Source organism: Mobula birostris, chromosome 6, assembly GCF_030028105.1.
Source record: "Mobula birostris isolate sMobBir1 chromosome 6, sMobBir1.hap1, whole genome shotgun sequence".
NCBI lineage: Eukaryota > Metazoa > Chordata > Chondrichthyes > Myliobatiformes > Myliobatidae > Mobula > Mobula birostris.
Genome location: NC_092375.1, coordinates 24,232,106 through 24,245,543, shown reverse-complemented (window position 1 = coordinate 24,245,543; position 13,438 = coordinate 24,232,106). Strand labels below are relative to the sequence as shown.

Here is a 13,438-nt window from a genome sequence, read left to right as displayed (position 1 = left end):
TGGATGGTTTGGAATTTGTAAAATGTGTGCAAGATAGTTTTTTGCAGCAATACATAGAGGTACCAACTAGAGAAGGGGCAGTGTTGGATCTTCTGTTAGGGAATGAGATAGGTCAGATGACAGAGGTATATGTTGGGGAGCACGTCGGGTCCAGTGATCACAATGCCATTAGTTTCAATATAATTATGGAGAAGGATAGGTCTGGACCCAGGGTTGAGATTTTTGATTGGAGAAAGGCTAACTTTGAGGAGATGCAAAAGGATTTAGAAGGAGTGGATTGGGACAATTTGTTTTATGGGAAGGATGTAATAGAGAAATGGAGGTCACTTAAAAGTGAAATTTTGAGGGTACAGAATCTTTATGTTCCTGTTAGGTTGAAAGGAAAGGTTAGAAGTTTGAGAGAGCCATGGTTTTCAAGGGATATTGGAAACCTGGTTTGGAAAAAGAGAGATCTACAATAAATATAGGCAGCATGAGTAAATGAGGTGCTCGAGGAATATAAAGAATGTAAAAAGAATCTTAAGAAAGAAATTAGAAAAGCTAATAGAAGATACGAGGTTGCTTTGGCAAGTAAGGTGAAAATAAATCCAAAGGGTTTCTACAGTTATATTAATAGCAAAAGGATAGTGAGGGATAAAATTGGTCCCTTAGAGAATCAGAGTGGACAGCTATGTGTGGAAACAAAAGAGATGGGGGAGATTTTGAACAATTTATTTTCTTCGGTATTCACTAAGGAGAAGGATATTGAATTGTGTAAGGGAAACAGGTAGGGAAGTTATGAAAACTGAGATGATTAAAGAAGAGGAAGTACTGGCACTTTTAAGGAATATTAAAGTGGATAAGTCTCCAGGTCCTGACAGGATATTCCCTAGGACCATGAGGGAAGTTAGTGTAGAAATAGCAGGGGCTCTGACGGAAATATTTCAAATGTCATTAGAAACAGGGATGGTGCCAGAGGATTGGCATATTGCTCATGTTGTTCCATTGTTTAAAAAGGGTTCTAAGAGTAAACCTAGCAATTATCGGCCTGTGAGTTTGACGTCAGTGGTGGGTAAATTGATGGGAAGTATTCTTAGAGGTGGTATATATAATTATCTGGATAGACAGGGTCTGATTAGGAACAGTCAACATGGATTTGTGCGTGGAAGGTCATGTTTGACAAATCTTATTGAATTTTTTGAAGAGGTTACTAGGAAAGTTGACGAGGGTAAAGCGGTGGATGTTGTCTATATGGACTTCAGTAAGGCCTTTGACAAGGTTCCACACGGAAGGTTAGTTAGGAAGGTTCAATTGTTAGATGGGAGACGCCAGAGAGTAGTGGTGGATAACTGTTTGTCAGATTGGAAGCCGGTGACCAGTGGTGTGCCTCAGGGATCAGTACTGAGTCCAATGTTGTTTGTTCATATATATTAATGATCTGGATGATGGGGTGGTAAATTGGATTAGTAAGTATGCAGATGATACTAAGACACGTGGCGTTGTGGATAATGAAGTAGGTTTTCAAAGCTTGCAGAGAGATTTAGGCCAGTTAGAAGAGTGGGCTGAAAGATGGCGGATGGAATTTATGCTGATAAATGTGAGGTGCTACATTTTAGTAAGACTAATCAAAATAGGACATACATGGTAAATGGCAGGACACTGAACAAAGCCGTAGAACAGAGGGATCTAGGAATAATGGTGCATAGTTCCCTGAAGGTGGAATCTCATGTGGATAGAGTGGTGAAGAAAGCTTTTGGTATGCTGGCCTTTATAAATCAGAACATTGAGTATAGGAGTTGGGATGTAACATTAAAATTGTACAAGGCATTGGTAAGGCCAATTTTGGAGTATTGTGTGCAGTTCTGGTCACTGAATTATAGGAAAGATGTCAACAAAATAGAGAGAGTACAGAGAAGATTTACTAGAATGTTACTTGGGTTTCAGCACCTAAGTTACAGAGAAAGGTTGAACAAGTTGGGTCTTTATTCTTTGGAGCGTAGAAGGTTGAGGGGGGACTTCATAAGGTATTTAAAATTATGAGGGGGATAGATAGAGTTGACATGGATAGGCTTTTTCCATTGAGAGTAGGGGAGATTCAAACAAGAGGACATGAGTTGAGAGTTAGGGGGCAAAAGTTTAGGGGTAACATGAGAGGGAACTTCTTTACTCAGAGAGTGGTAGCTGTGTGGAACGAGCTTCCAGCAGAAGTGGTAGAGGCAGGTTCGATATTGTCATTTAAAGTAAAATTGGATAGCTATATGGACAGGAAAGGAATGGAGGGTTATGGGCTGAGTGCAGGTCGGTGGGACTAGGTGAGAGTAAGCGTTCAGCACGGACTAGAAGGGCCGAGGTGGCCTGTTTCCGTGCTGTAATTGTTATATGGTTATTAGGAGAATGGGCGAGAAAGTGGCAAATGAAATACAATGGTGGAAAATGCATGCTCTTGTACTTTGGTAGTATTAATAAATGTGCAGACTATTTTCTAAATGGGGAGAAAATCCAAATATCTGAGATGCAAAGGGATTTGGGAGTCCTTCTGCAGAACACCCTAAAGGTTAACTTGCAGGTTGAGTCGGTGGGGAGGACGGCAAATGCAATGTTAGCATTCATTTCAAGAGGTCTAGAATACAAGAGCAACGATGTGATGCTGAGGCTTTATAAGGCACTGGTGAGGCCTAACCTTGAATATTGTGAACAGTTTTGGGCCCCTCATCTTAGAAAAGATGTGCCGGGATTGGAGAGGGTCCAGAGGAGGTTCACAAGGATGCTTCCAGGAATGCAAGGGTTATTATACAAGGAACGTTTGATGGCTCTGGGTCTGTACTTGCTGGAATTCAGAAGGATGAGGGGGGATCTCATTGAAACCTTTTGAATGTTGAAAGGCCGAGACAGAGCAGATGTGGAAAGGATGTTTCCCATGGTGGGAGAGTCTAAGACAAGAGGGCACAGACTCAGGATAGAAGGGCAGCCTTTCAAAACAGAGATGCAGAGAAATTTCTTTAGCCGAAGGGTGGTGAATTTGTGGAATTTGTTGCCACATGCAGCTGTAGAGGCCAGGTCATTGGGTGCATTGATAGGTTCTTGAATGGACATGGCATCAAAGGTTATAGGGAGAAGGCTGGGAACTGGGGTTGAGGAGGAGAAAAAAGGATCAGCCATGATTGAATGGCGGAGCAGACTCAATGGGCCAGATAGCCTAATTCTGCTCCGATGTCTTATGGTCTAAAGAAAGATGCTAAGATGTTGGTCTCGGAGTCATCCAGAGATTTGTAGGGCAAGGTAGAGTTCTCTCAATCAAAGAATGCATAAAGGGTCCCGAGTTCATCTGGGAGTGATGGGTCACTGCCATTTATGTTGACCAATCTCATCTTGCAGGAATCAACATTATTCACTCCCTGCTACAGCTGTCAATTGTCCATCCATGATTCCAGTTTAGTTTCAAATTACCTCTTTACACTCATAATGGCCTGACAGAATTTATTCCTGAATTTCTTACATGATTCTGGATTGCCAGCCCTAAAACCACAGATCCAGCCCTTAGCAAATCATGAATCTTCTGGTTCAGGAAGACTTGAAACGTTTTTGTAGTGCACATTTGCCTACATGCCCTTATGAAGTCATTGATGACTGTGGTCCACTGATAAATCTTTGAACACAGTCCAGTTCACCAACTTGAAACAATCTCAAATTTGCTCCTCCACCCCACCAACTCCTCATAGTCCTCTTCAATCCCTGTGTGTATGGAGGCAGAAGCAGCATAGGTGGTGGTCAGATTTACAAAAGTGAAGGCAAGGGATGGATCAGTAGGTGGCATCGCACCAGTTGAGTGTCCTGGGACCTTTAGTGGTGCACAGCAGTTAAGCAGAGACTTCTCCAAACTAGCTGGATTAAAAACTCTCTCCACAATGTGACCACTATCTAGGTACATTCCTATTGTTTATGGCAGGAGTCCCCAACCTTTTTCGCATTGTGGACCGGTTTAATATTGACAATATTCTTGCGGGCCGACTGGGGGCGGTGGGGGGTAGGGTTGCCAACAGACAAGAGTAGCAGTCAAATGCGTTGTTTACCCAGAAAGACTACAATGACCATGAAGCCTTGCGCGTCGTGACCTGCTGATTCCCCCACCAGCAAATCCTTTTTGGCGATTCTGTTCGTGGGGGTGGGTGTTAATCACTACTGGAATATAGGCGATAAGTGGGTAATACACTCAATTTTGTTTCTAAAAGGGTTTATCTAACGAATTTAATATTAAACACACAGCGCATATTTTCCTCGCATGAATATAGTGATAAGTCAATTATCAGGGGAGCTTGAAGTAAGTATTGAACAAACTTCCGGTAGAAGTGGTAGAGGCAGGTTCGATATTATCATTTAAAGAAAAAGTGGATAGGTATATGGACAGGAAAGGAATGGAGGGTTATGGGCTGAGTGCAGGTCGGCGGGACTAGGTGAGAATAGCGTTTCGCACGGACTAGAAGGGCCGAGACGGCCTGTTTCCGTGCTGTAATTGTTATAGGTCACTTATAAGTCAATAGCATCATAACATTTTTAGTAACATTTGGATATTAAACACACAGCACATATTTTCCCGGTATAAATATATAAAATCATTGCAACAAACCAATATCGCTGAACCAGTGGGAGCCCTGGGCTTGTTTCCCTGCAACAACGTGACGGCCCTATCGAGGGGTGATGGGAGACAGCGATACTCGAAGGGGGTTCCTTATGTCCGGTCTATTCCGCAGTTTAGCTTTCGTTGCATTCATTGCAGAAAATTCCATTTCGCAGAAAAATGTTGGAAATGAAAGCAACGTTTTCAGTGCTTTCGTGGCTATCTCAGGATATTCAGCCTTGACTTTGATCCAAAATGCCGACAGAGATGTTATGTCAAACATACTTTTCAGCCCGTCGTCATTTGCAAGCTCGAGGAGTTGATCTCCTTCCCACCCTGACACGGATGACACAAGGGTCATGACCTCGCATGCGTAATAGCTGATAAGTGGCCATGACAGGGAATGAGGAAAGGTGCAGCTGACTCATATCGCCAAATCATATCCCTTCCTCGCGGCCCGGTAGCGCATGCTCTGCAGCCCAGTGGTTGGGGACCACTGGTTTATGGCACACACTTCCTCAAATGCTACCTTGCTGTAGATACAAATAGATACTTTACTGATCCCAAAAGAAATTACTGTGTCACCGTAGCATTACAAGTGCACAGATATACAAATCAGAATCAGGATTATAATCACCGGCATGTGACATGAAATTTGTTAACTTAGCAGCAGCAGTTCAAGGCAATACATAATCTAACAGAGAAAAAAAAAGTAAAACATACTAATAATTAAGTAAATCAATTACATATACAGGTGTCCCCCGCTTTTCGAACGTTCGCTTTACGAAACCTCACTGTTACGAAAGACCTACATTAGTTCCTTGTTTTCACTGTTATGAAAAAAGGCAGTGCGCGAAAAAAAGCAGTGTGCGCCCCAAGCAGCCGCTCTCCCCCGGATTCGGATCTGCATTCCAGCCGACATTGCTTAAACACCTGCCTGTGAGCAGCCGTTAGCAAGATGAGTTCTAAGTTATCGGAAAAGCCTAAAAGAGCTCGTAAGGGTGCTACACTTAGTGTAAAACTAGACATAATTAAGTGTTTCGATTGTGGTGAACGAAGTAAGGACAAAGTGAGTTTGGCTTGTGGAAGTTGAGGAAGATGATGTTGAAGACGTTTGGCATCCCATGACCAAGAACTGATAGAGGAAGAGCTGATGGAATTGGAAGAGGAAAGGATAACAATCGAAACTGAATGCAGTAGTGAACGGACCGAAAGTGAAGTTGTCCGGGAACTGAACGTGAAGCAACTGCGTGAGATTTTTGCTGCAATGATAAAGTATGACTTTAATTTTGAAAGGATACGTCGGTTTAGGGCATATTTGCAGGATGGTTTCAGTCCTTACAAAGAACTGTATGATCTAAAAATGCATGAGGCTAAGCAGTCAAGCAAGCCTTCCACATCAGCCACAGCAGACGACGAACCTCGACCTTCGGCATCCAGGCAGACAGACATAGAAGATGACCTGCCTGCCCTGATTGACGATGAGATGACACCCCAGTGTCCCACCACCCCAACCCCCGGGCTGTGGAGAATGCAGCGGTAGCCGGGACGCACCCGGCACATCTTTAAGAAAAAAAAGAAGCCCAAATAAACAAGTTAATTAATTAGGTGCCGCCCAGCACCTAAATGTCGGCCCAGCTCAGAGGCGAATGCCGACTGCGTCGCCTCTGATCTGGGCTGACATTTACGTGCCGGGCAGCACCTAATTAATTAGCTTGTTCATTTAGGCTTTTTTCTTAAAGATGTGCTGGGTGGGTCCTGGCTACCGCTGGACCCCTGCATTCTTCACGGATTGGTATCAGTTCGCTGCCCAGAGGGTGGGGGCCACTGCACCACCCCAACCTCTGACGACTCAGCCCAACACACCATCATCAGTGTGCTCGATGTCTTCCCGATTTCCATAAGTGATACTACACCGTACGTACATTATTTCTACTTTATATAGGCTGTGTATTTTTATGTGTTATTTGGTGCAATTTGGCAGCTTCACCACTTAAAGATTACTGGAGAGCGCTTGCGCCGTGTTTTTGCCAACGGTGCTTGTGCCCTGTTTCTACCGAGAGCGCCTGCGTGAGATTTTCGCTACGGAGAACAGTGCAGGCAATGATTGTGGAAAAGTATTTCTGCTTTGTATAGGCTGTGTATTCATCATATCATTCCTTCTTTTACTATATGTTACTGTTATTTTAGGTTCTACGTGTTATTTGGCATGATTTGGAAGGTTATTTTTGGGTCTGTGAATGCTCACATATTTTTCCCGTATAAATTAATGGTAATTGCTTCTTCACTTTACAACATTCCGGCTTACGAACCGTTTCATAGGAACGCTCTACCTTCGGGTGGCGGGGGAAACCTGTATTATTGTAATCTATTATTTTTAAATAGATTATTTAAAAATGTGCAAAAATAGAAACACTGTGTATTAAAAAAAGTGAGGTAGTTTCAATGTCCATTTAGGAATTGGATGGCAGAGGGGAAGAAGCTGTTCCTGAATCGCTGAGTGTGTGCCTTCAGGCTTCTGTATCTCCTGCCGGATGGTAACAGTGAGAAAAGGGGATGCCCAGGGTGCTGGAGATCTTTAATAATGGACGCTGCCTTTCTGAGACACCGCTCCCTACAGATGTCCTGGATACTTTGTAGGCTAGTGCCCAAGATGGAGCTAACTAGATTTACAACCTTCTGCAACTTCTTTCGGTCCTGTGCAGTAGCCCCTCCATACCAGACAGTGATGCAGCCTGTCAGAATGCTCTCCACTGTACAACTATAGAAGTTTTTCAGTGTACTTGTTGACATGCCAAATCTCTTCAAACTCCTAATAAAGTATAGCCGCTATCTTGCCTTCTTTATGATTACATCAATATGTTGGGACCAGGTTAGATCCTCAGAGATCTCGACACCCAGGAATTTGAAGCTGCTCACTCTCTCCACTTCTGATCCCTCTATGAGAATTGGTATGTGTTCCTTCGTCTTACCCTTCCTGAAGTCCACAATCAGCTCTTTCGTCTTACTGATGTTGTGCCAGGTTGTTGCTGCGGCACCATTCCACTAGTTGGCATATCTCACTCCTATACGCCCTCTTGTCACCACCTGAGATTCTACCAACAATGGTTGTATCATCAAGAAATTGTAGATGGTATTTGAGCTATGCCTAGCCACACAGTCCAGTGTATACAGAGAGTAGAGCAGTGGGCTAAGCACACAACCCTGAGGTCTAAAGAGAATTAAAAAAAGTTACCTTAAAAATAAGATATACAAAATTTCCAAGTTCACACTGATAAGATGGTAGTCTAAGAATTACTGTAATATTATACAGTAATGGGTGCACATTCACACTGTCCAGATAAGAAGTGTTGGCAGTATTGCACAGGGTGTCTGTGATAGCAGGGTGTGGTAAACAAATCTTAAACAGAGGTTACTAGCAGTCTAACAGGAGGGGTTCATCACTTCCCCGGCTATAGGTTGACTCCTTATAGAGTCTAATGGCAAAGGGCAAGAATGACCTCATATAGCGCTCTTTGGAGCAGCACAGATATCTTAGTCTATTACTGAAAATGCTCCTCTGTTCAGCCAAGATAGCATGCAGAGGGTGAGAGACATTGTCCAGATTTGCCAGGATTTTCCAGAGGCTCCCTTGTTCTTCCACAGCCTCCAGTATGTCCAGTTTGACTCCGAAGACACAGCCAGCCTTTCTAATCAGTTATTTAGCCTATTGGCATCATCCGTGTTGATGCCATTGCTTCAGCATACCACTGCATAGCAGATTGTACTGGCAACAACAGACTGGCAGAACATGTGAAGGAGAAACCCTGCATACTCCAAAGGAACTATCTCCTCAGGAAGTAGAGGCATCTTTGGCCGTTCTTATACACAGCACCTGTGTTGGGGCTCCACTCAAGTCTATCGTCCAGGTGCATCCCCAGATACTTGTAGGCCCTCACCACATCCACGTCTTCACCATAAATAGTAACAGGGAGAAGTGCAGGCTTGGTCTTTCTCCTTTGTCTTACTGACGATGAGTTGCAGATGATTCAGCTTTCACTGTTCGACGAAGTCCTCCACCAAGGCCCTGTATTCACCCCCCCCATTATACACCCAACTATTGCCGAATCATCAGAGAATTTCCGCAAATGACATGTCTCAGTGTTATGTTGAAAGTCCAAGGTATACAGGAAGGGAGCCAATACAGTCCCCTGTGGGACCCAAGTGCTGCTTATAGCCATATCTGACACAAAGCTCTGAAGCTGCACAAATTGAGGTCTGCCAGTGAGATAGTCCATTATCCAGGATACAAATGGAAGTGCCAACCTGCATTGAACAGTTTTCTCCCCAGCAAAGAGGGCTGTATGATATTGAAGGCACTTGAAAAATCAAAACATGATCCTCAGTGTTGCCCTGCCTATGTGTGCCTGAGGTGAGCCTTGGGTCCCACACCACCAGGTTCAGGAACAGTTATTACCCTTCAACCATCAGGATCCTGAACCAGCATGGACAACTTCACTCATCATATCAGTGAACTAGTTCCAGAGCTTATGAACTCACTTTCGAGGACTCTGCCAACTCATGTTCTCGATATTATTCATTCATTTATTTTATTTTTTGTACACATTGGTTTGCCCATCTTTGCTCACATGTAGGTTTTCATTGATTCTATTGCATTTATTTGTATCTACTATGAATGTCCACAAGCGGATGAATTTCAGGTAGTGTATGGTGACATATGTGTATTTTGATAATAAATATACTTTGAACTTTGAGGTGAGATGTATACTGCAGTCAGAATGATAGCAGAGAACATTCTTGGTAGATAGACAGCACTTCATTGCCAGATGTTTCAAATCAGGAGAGCAAAAATGGGACAAAAGTGCCTCTTTTATGCTATACAAGAAGTTTATCATGAAGTTGGTGTTGCCTCCTTTTCCCTTGCCTCACTCTATTGTGCAATCCATGCAGTGCATCAAAAAATCTTTGGGCAGGTGCGCTGTAGCAGGAGAGTAGGGGACGAGCCATTTCTCTGTGAAAAAGTACACACAGTAGCCCCTCATGTGCCTCTGGTGAAACAATCTTGCTTTCAGTCTTTGAATGTGTTCTCCAGTAACTGCACATTGGCCAGAATGATGCAAGTGAAGGTTGGTGGGGATTCTTAAACTCCAAAGCTTTACATATCTCTGTAGTAACCACATTTTCTGGCATAATATTTCCAGATGCTCTGCTTTATGATCTGTTCTGCTAAGTCTGTTGGTCTAACATCTGCAGGATCACAAATGTATTTAAAATGGCAGGAGATTGGGGCTGAGAGGAAAATAATGAAATGGTGGAGCAGACACAATGGGCCAAATGGCCTAATTCTGCTCCAATATCTTATGGTCTAAGTAGTTCAAAAGCATGTTATTTAATGCAGTAGCTTTAGTTTTAAAAGGTTGTATATTCTCATTGGGCTGGCTGGTGGTGTAGTGGAATCAGCACTGGACTTCGAAGCGGATGGTCCCAAGTTCGAATCCGGCTAGGTCCCAATCTGGACAGCAGTTGCATCCGCACAGAAGAAAGGCCTGGCAATCTACTTCTGTATCTTGCCGAAAAAACCCTATAGACAACTAGGTTTGCCATGAGTCAACTACGACTTGATGACAACAACATATTCTTGTTAGTTGCCAGCAAAATATCAAAACATCTTGTGCTGTGTCTTGAACTTTATCCATGTCATATCAGAGGATTCATAGCTGTGCTCAGTGCTATTCCTTTTAGATGTTTCTGGTTAAATCAAGACACTTGGCAATTTTATCTTTAATCTTTCAGTCAGCTGTGACAAGGACAGCATTTATTGTCTAAACCTGCCCTTACCAGATCAGTTTCATGACCTGGAAGACATGCCATAACTATGAATTACAAGTCAACAATACCGGTGAGGACCCAGTTTCTGAGCCTGAAAGACATTACTAAACCAAATGGACTGTTACAAAAATCTAAAAGATTCATGTTAAACTTTTAAGCAGCAAGTTAAATTTTACCCAGTTTTAAAATGTCCAATACTAATCATAACCAGTCCAACATACCAGTGGTACTAAAGGCATTCCAATTGACCTCTCCAGTGCTTTAAATTCAAAACAGATTCCATATTGAGAAGTTACAGTTCAAAACAATGAGGTTGGCCATTTAAAATTGCTTCTTTGAATTCCCTTTCTGGGGGTAGAAGATGAGTCTTTGAATATTTTTAAGGGAATTTTTGACAAAGATAGGAGCAGGATTAAGGGAACAAGGCAGGCCAGGCAGCATCTAAGGAAAAAATTATAGTTGTCACAAATTTTAGTTCAGTTTTCTTACCATCACATAAATCATCAGATGTACATTTAAATATCACAAATTTTCCATGCAATTTATGAGCCATTCTTTACTTTTTCTTTCTAACTGTACAGAAGTGGTAGCAACATTGAGTCAAGGAGCTGTACTCACATCACAATGCTCCCATTGGCAGAAGAAAGTCTCTGTAATCTCTGGGATCAGATTTTGGTTCTGACTGTCCAGGGAGCACACTGGCAAATCAGGACGTAGTCGTTGCAGCTCCGAACCAAAGTGTTTCAGCTTGGCGTGATAGCTGTGAAAGTTGACATGTACCACCAGCTCATTGGGCCCTTCCACTGCCAGAAAACCGCAGCCTCGCCAAAGGCACTGAAACTCATCTGAAAGATGGATTTAAGAAAACTATCTAACAGAATGTAATATATTAATAGCTGATGAACCTGGATAACATGTTTTTTGTTTTTGTTCCACTCTTAGATGCTCACCTGGTGGATTCTTCATAATTTGCTGGTAGAGTGGTGTCTAAGAAAAAACTAATGAACAACATACAGGCGGAGTTACTCACTACAGAAGCAGACACACAGCCCATCATGGCCATGCCAATCATCAATTATCCAACAACACCAATTCCATTTACCAACACTTGGTCCTGTTGTACCTTGGCAATTCAAGTGCTCATCTAGTACCACTTAAATGTTGAGTACCATGCTTCTGCCACCCACTTAGATAACATTTTCCAGATTCCATAGGTTGAATTAAAGTCTCTCAAAACACTTCAGACAATGCCTGGAGTGAAAAAAACCAGTCTCTCCATGTAAAGATTAAGTACGCAACAATGTAAAGGGTAGATGGAATGTCCAAGATTAATACATGGGAACAATTTAAGATCTTACAATTTTCAGAAAGTGAAACGAGGGAGGCAGATGCAGAAACACATTGTTACATTTAGATTTATCTTTTCCAAAGTCAGGGAAGAGGGCTTTAACAGGAAAGGAAGAAGCTGGAAATCTGACATCTGTGGAAATAAACAGTCGCTGTGATGTTACAGATATGTGGCTCAGATTTAATCTAGGGTTTGATTATAACACTGAAGCTGCAAACAGCTTTATTAAGTCAAAGAAATCTTCAGAGGAGATGAAATTTTTGGGTAAAAAGTAGAATCTGTGAAGGGGACTATAAATGATAGCTTTGACTGTCACAATGCCTAATATCCCCCCAAAGCACAAGGCTACACAGCTGACCTGCTCTTAGCAATTCAATTGAAAAGTGACTCTGATTCCTTTTCCTTCAAGGAAGCAACTGAGCTAAGTCTTCTGAATCTTCCAAACACAGAATTATTCACTAATATTTTGTTGAACATCAGAATATTAACGTGATTCCACCAACCTTGTCTCACTTACATTGCAAGTACTCTAATTTGCCAGGGTACATCCCAGAAACTTAAAGTAGACACATTGTTGTAAGCTTGGGAAAGCAGATCAAAGGAGAAATATACGAATGATATTAAATGTTACATACCTAATTCGCCAAAACTGTCATACTCATTAAGATGCTCTTTCAGATGTGCAGCAATATGATCACAGAACTCTTCCATTGTCTTCCCAATAAAGGTGCAATCTGACCATTCACATGACAGCACCAGATCCAAGTACTTGATACTCTTTCCTGGGGCCATTTTCTGATTGTAACTCACTGGAATCATACCACTATTTGTCACCAACACCTGCTTTCTGTTGTAGAAGATGGAAAATTGAATGAGCGTTTACAGATTTCTAAGAATCATTCTCGATTTTAAACATCAAAACACAATTGTGCACTTGCACCTACGGCTGAAATGTAGGTTAATTCAATATGTAAGCTTACTTATTTTGATGCAAATTCTTAGGAAAATTAGGGATAATCTAATGGCATCAGGGAAATTGTTTCAAAACCTTACAAGAAAGGGAATATCTGAGGGGCCCTGCTACATTAAAAGAAATTTACTGGAATCATAAATAAAGCAAAAGATCTTAAGTTAGAACTAAATTAAAATGCAAGCAGTGAAATGTTCCAAGTGATAAATGTCTGAAGTCATGGCCTGCCAAGGACTTTTTACAGCAGCAGAGCAACAATGTTGCACAAGCTACCAGGTAATACAGAGCCGATCAACGTGTTTTATTCTAGCGGTGTTGGCTCAGCAACAAATTCTGAAGGGTGCGGAATAGCAGTACAATATTGTCCAGCGGAATAACACCTTAGGGTCCTTTAGAAGAGGAACCACCAATTTAAATGAGCCATAATTTAGTTATCTCTTCCAAAGTATTTGGTGTCATCTAGTCAAAATCAGAAGAGGGTTGGTACACCAAGCAGCCAGTTCAGAGTCTATTACCTTTGCTCTGTGAAAGGTCATTACTCCCAAAAGTTGGGAGATGGCAAATAAACAGCGAAGATGCCAAATTAAAAAAAAAGTAGTTGGAAAGTTGATTTTTTTTTAAAATAGAATGTTCCAGCAAATACTCAACAGGCCAATGATTTTCTGTGGAAATGCAATTACTGTGCCAGGTTCATCCT

At 42.1% G+C, this 13,438-nt stretch overlaps 1 protein-coding gene across 1 annotated transcript in view; it reads right to left on the bottom strand.

Annotated features, from left to right (window-relative positions):
* The window catches only part of LOC140198863 (histone H4 transcription factor), a 56,299-nt gene that overhangs the window by 38,630 nt on the left and 4,231 nt on the right, over positions 1–13,438 (bottom strand). The window contains exons 2-3 of the mRNA XM_072260030.1: positions 12,407–12,618; positions 11,042–11,268 (exon numbers count right to left, since the gene is read on the bottom strand). Coding sequence (XP_072116131.1) covers positions 11,042–11,268; positions 12,407–12,590 — 411 coding nt within the window. The 5' untranslated portion in view covers positions 12,591–12,618. The remainder of the gene's footprint in view (positions 1–11,041; positions 11,269–12,406; positions 12,619–13,438) is intronic.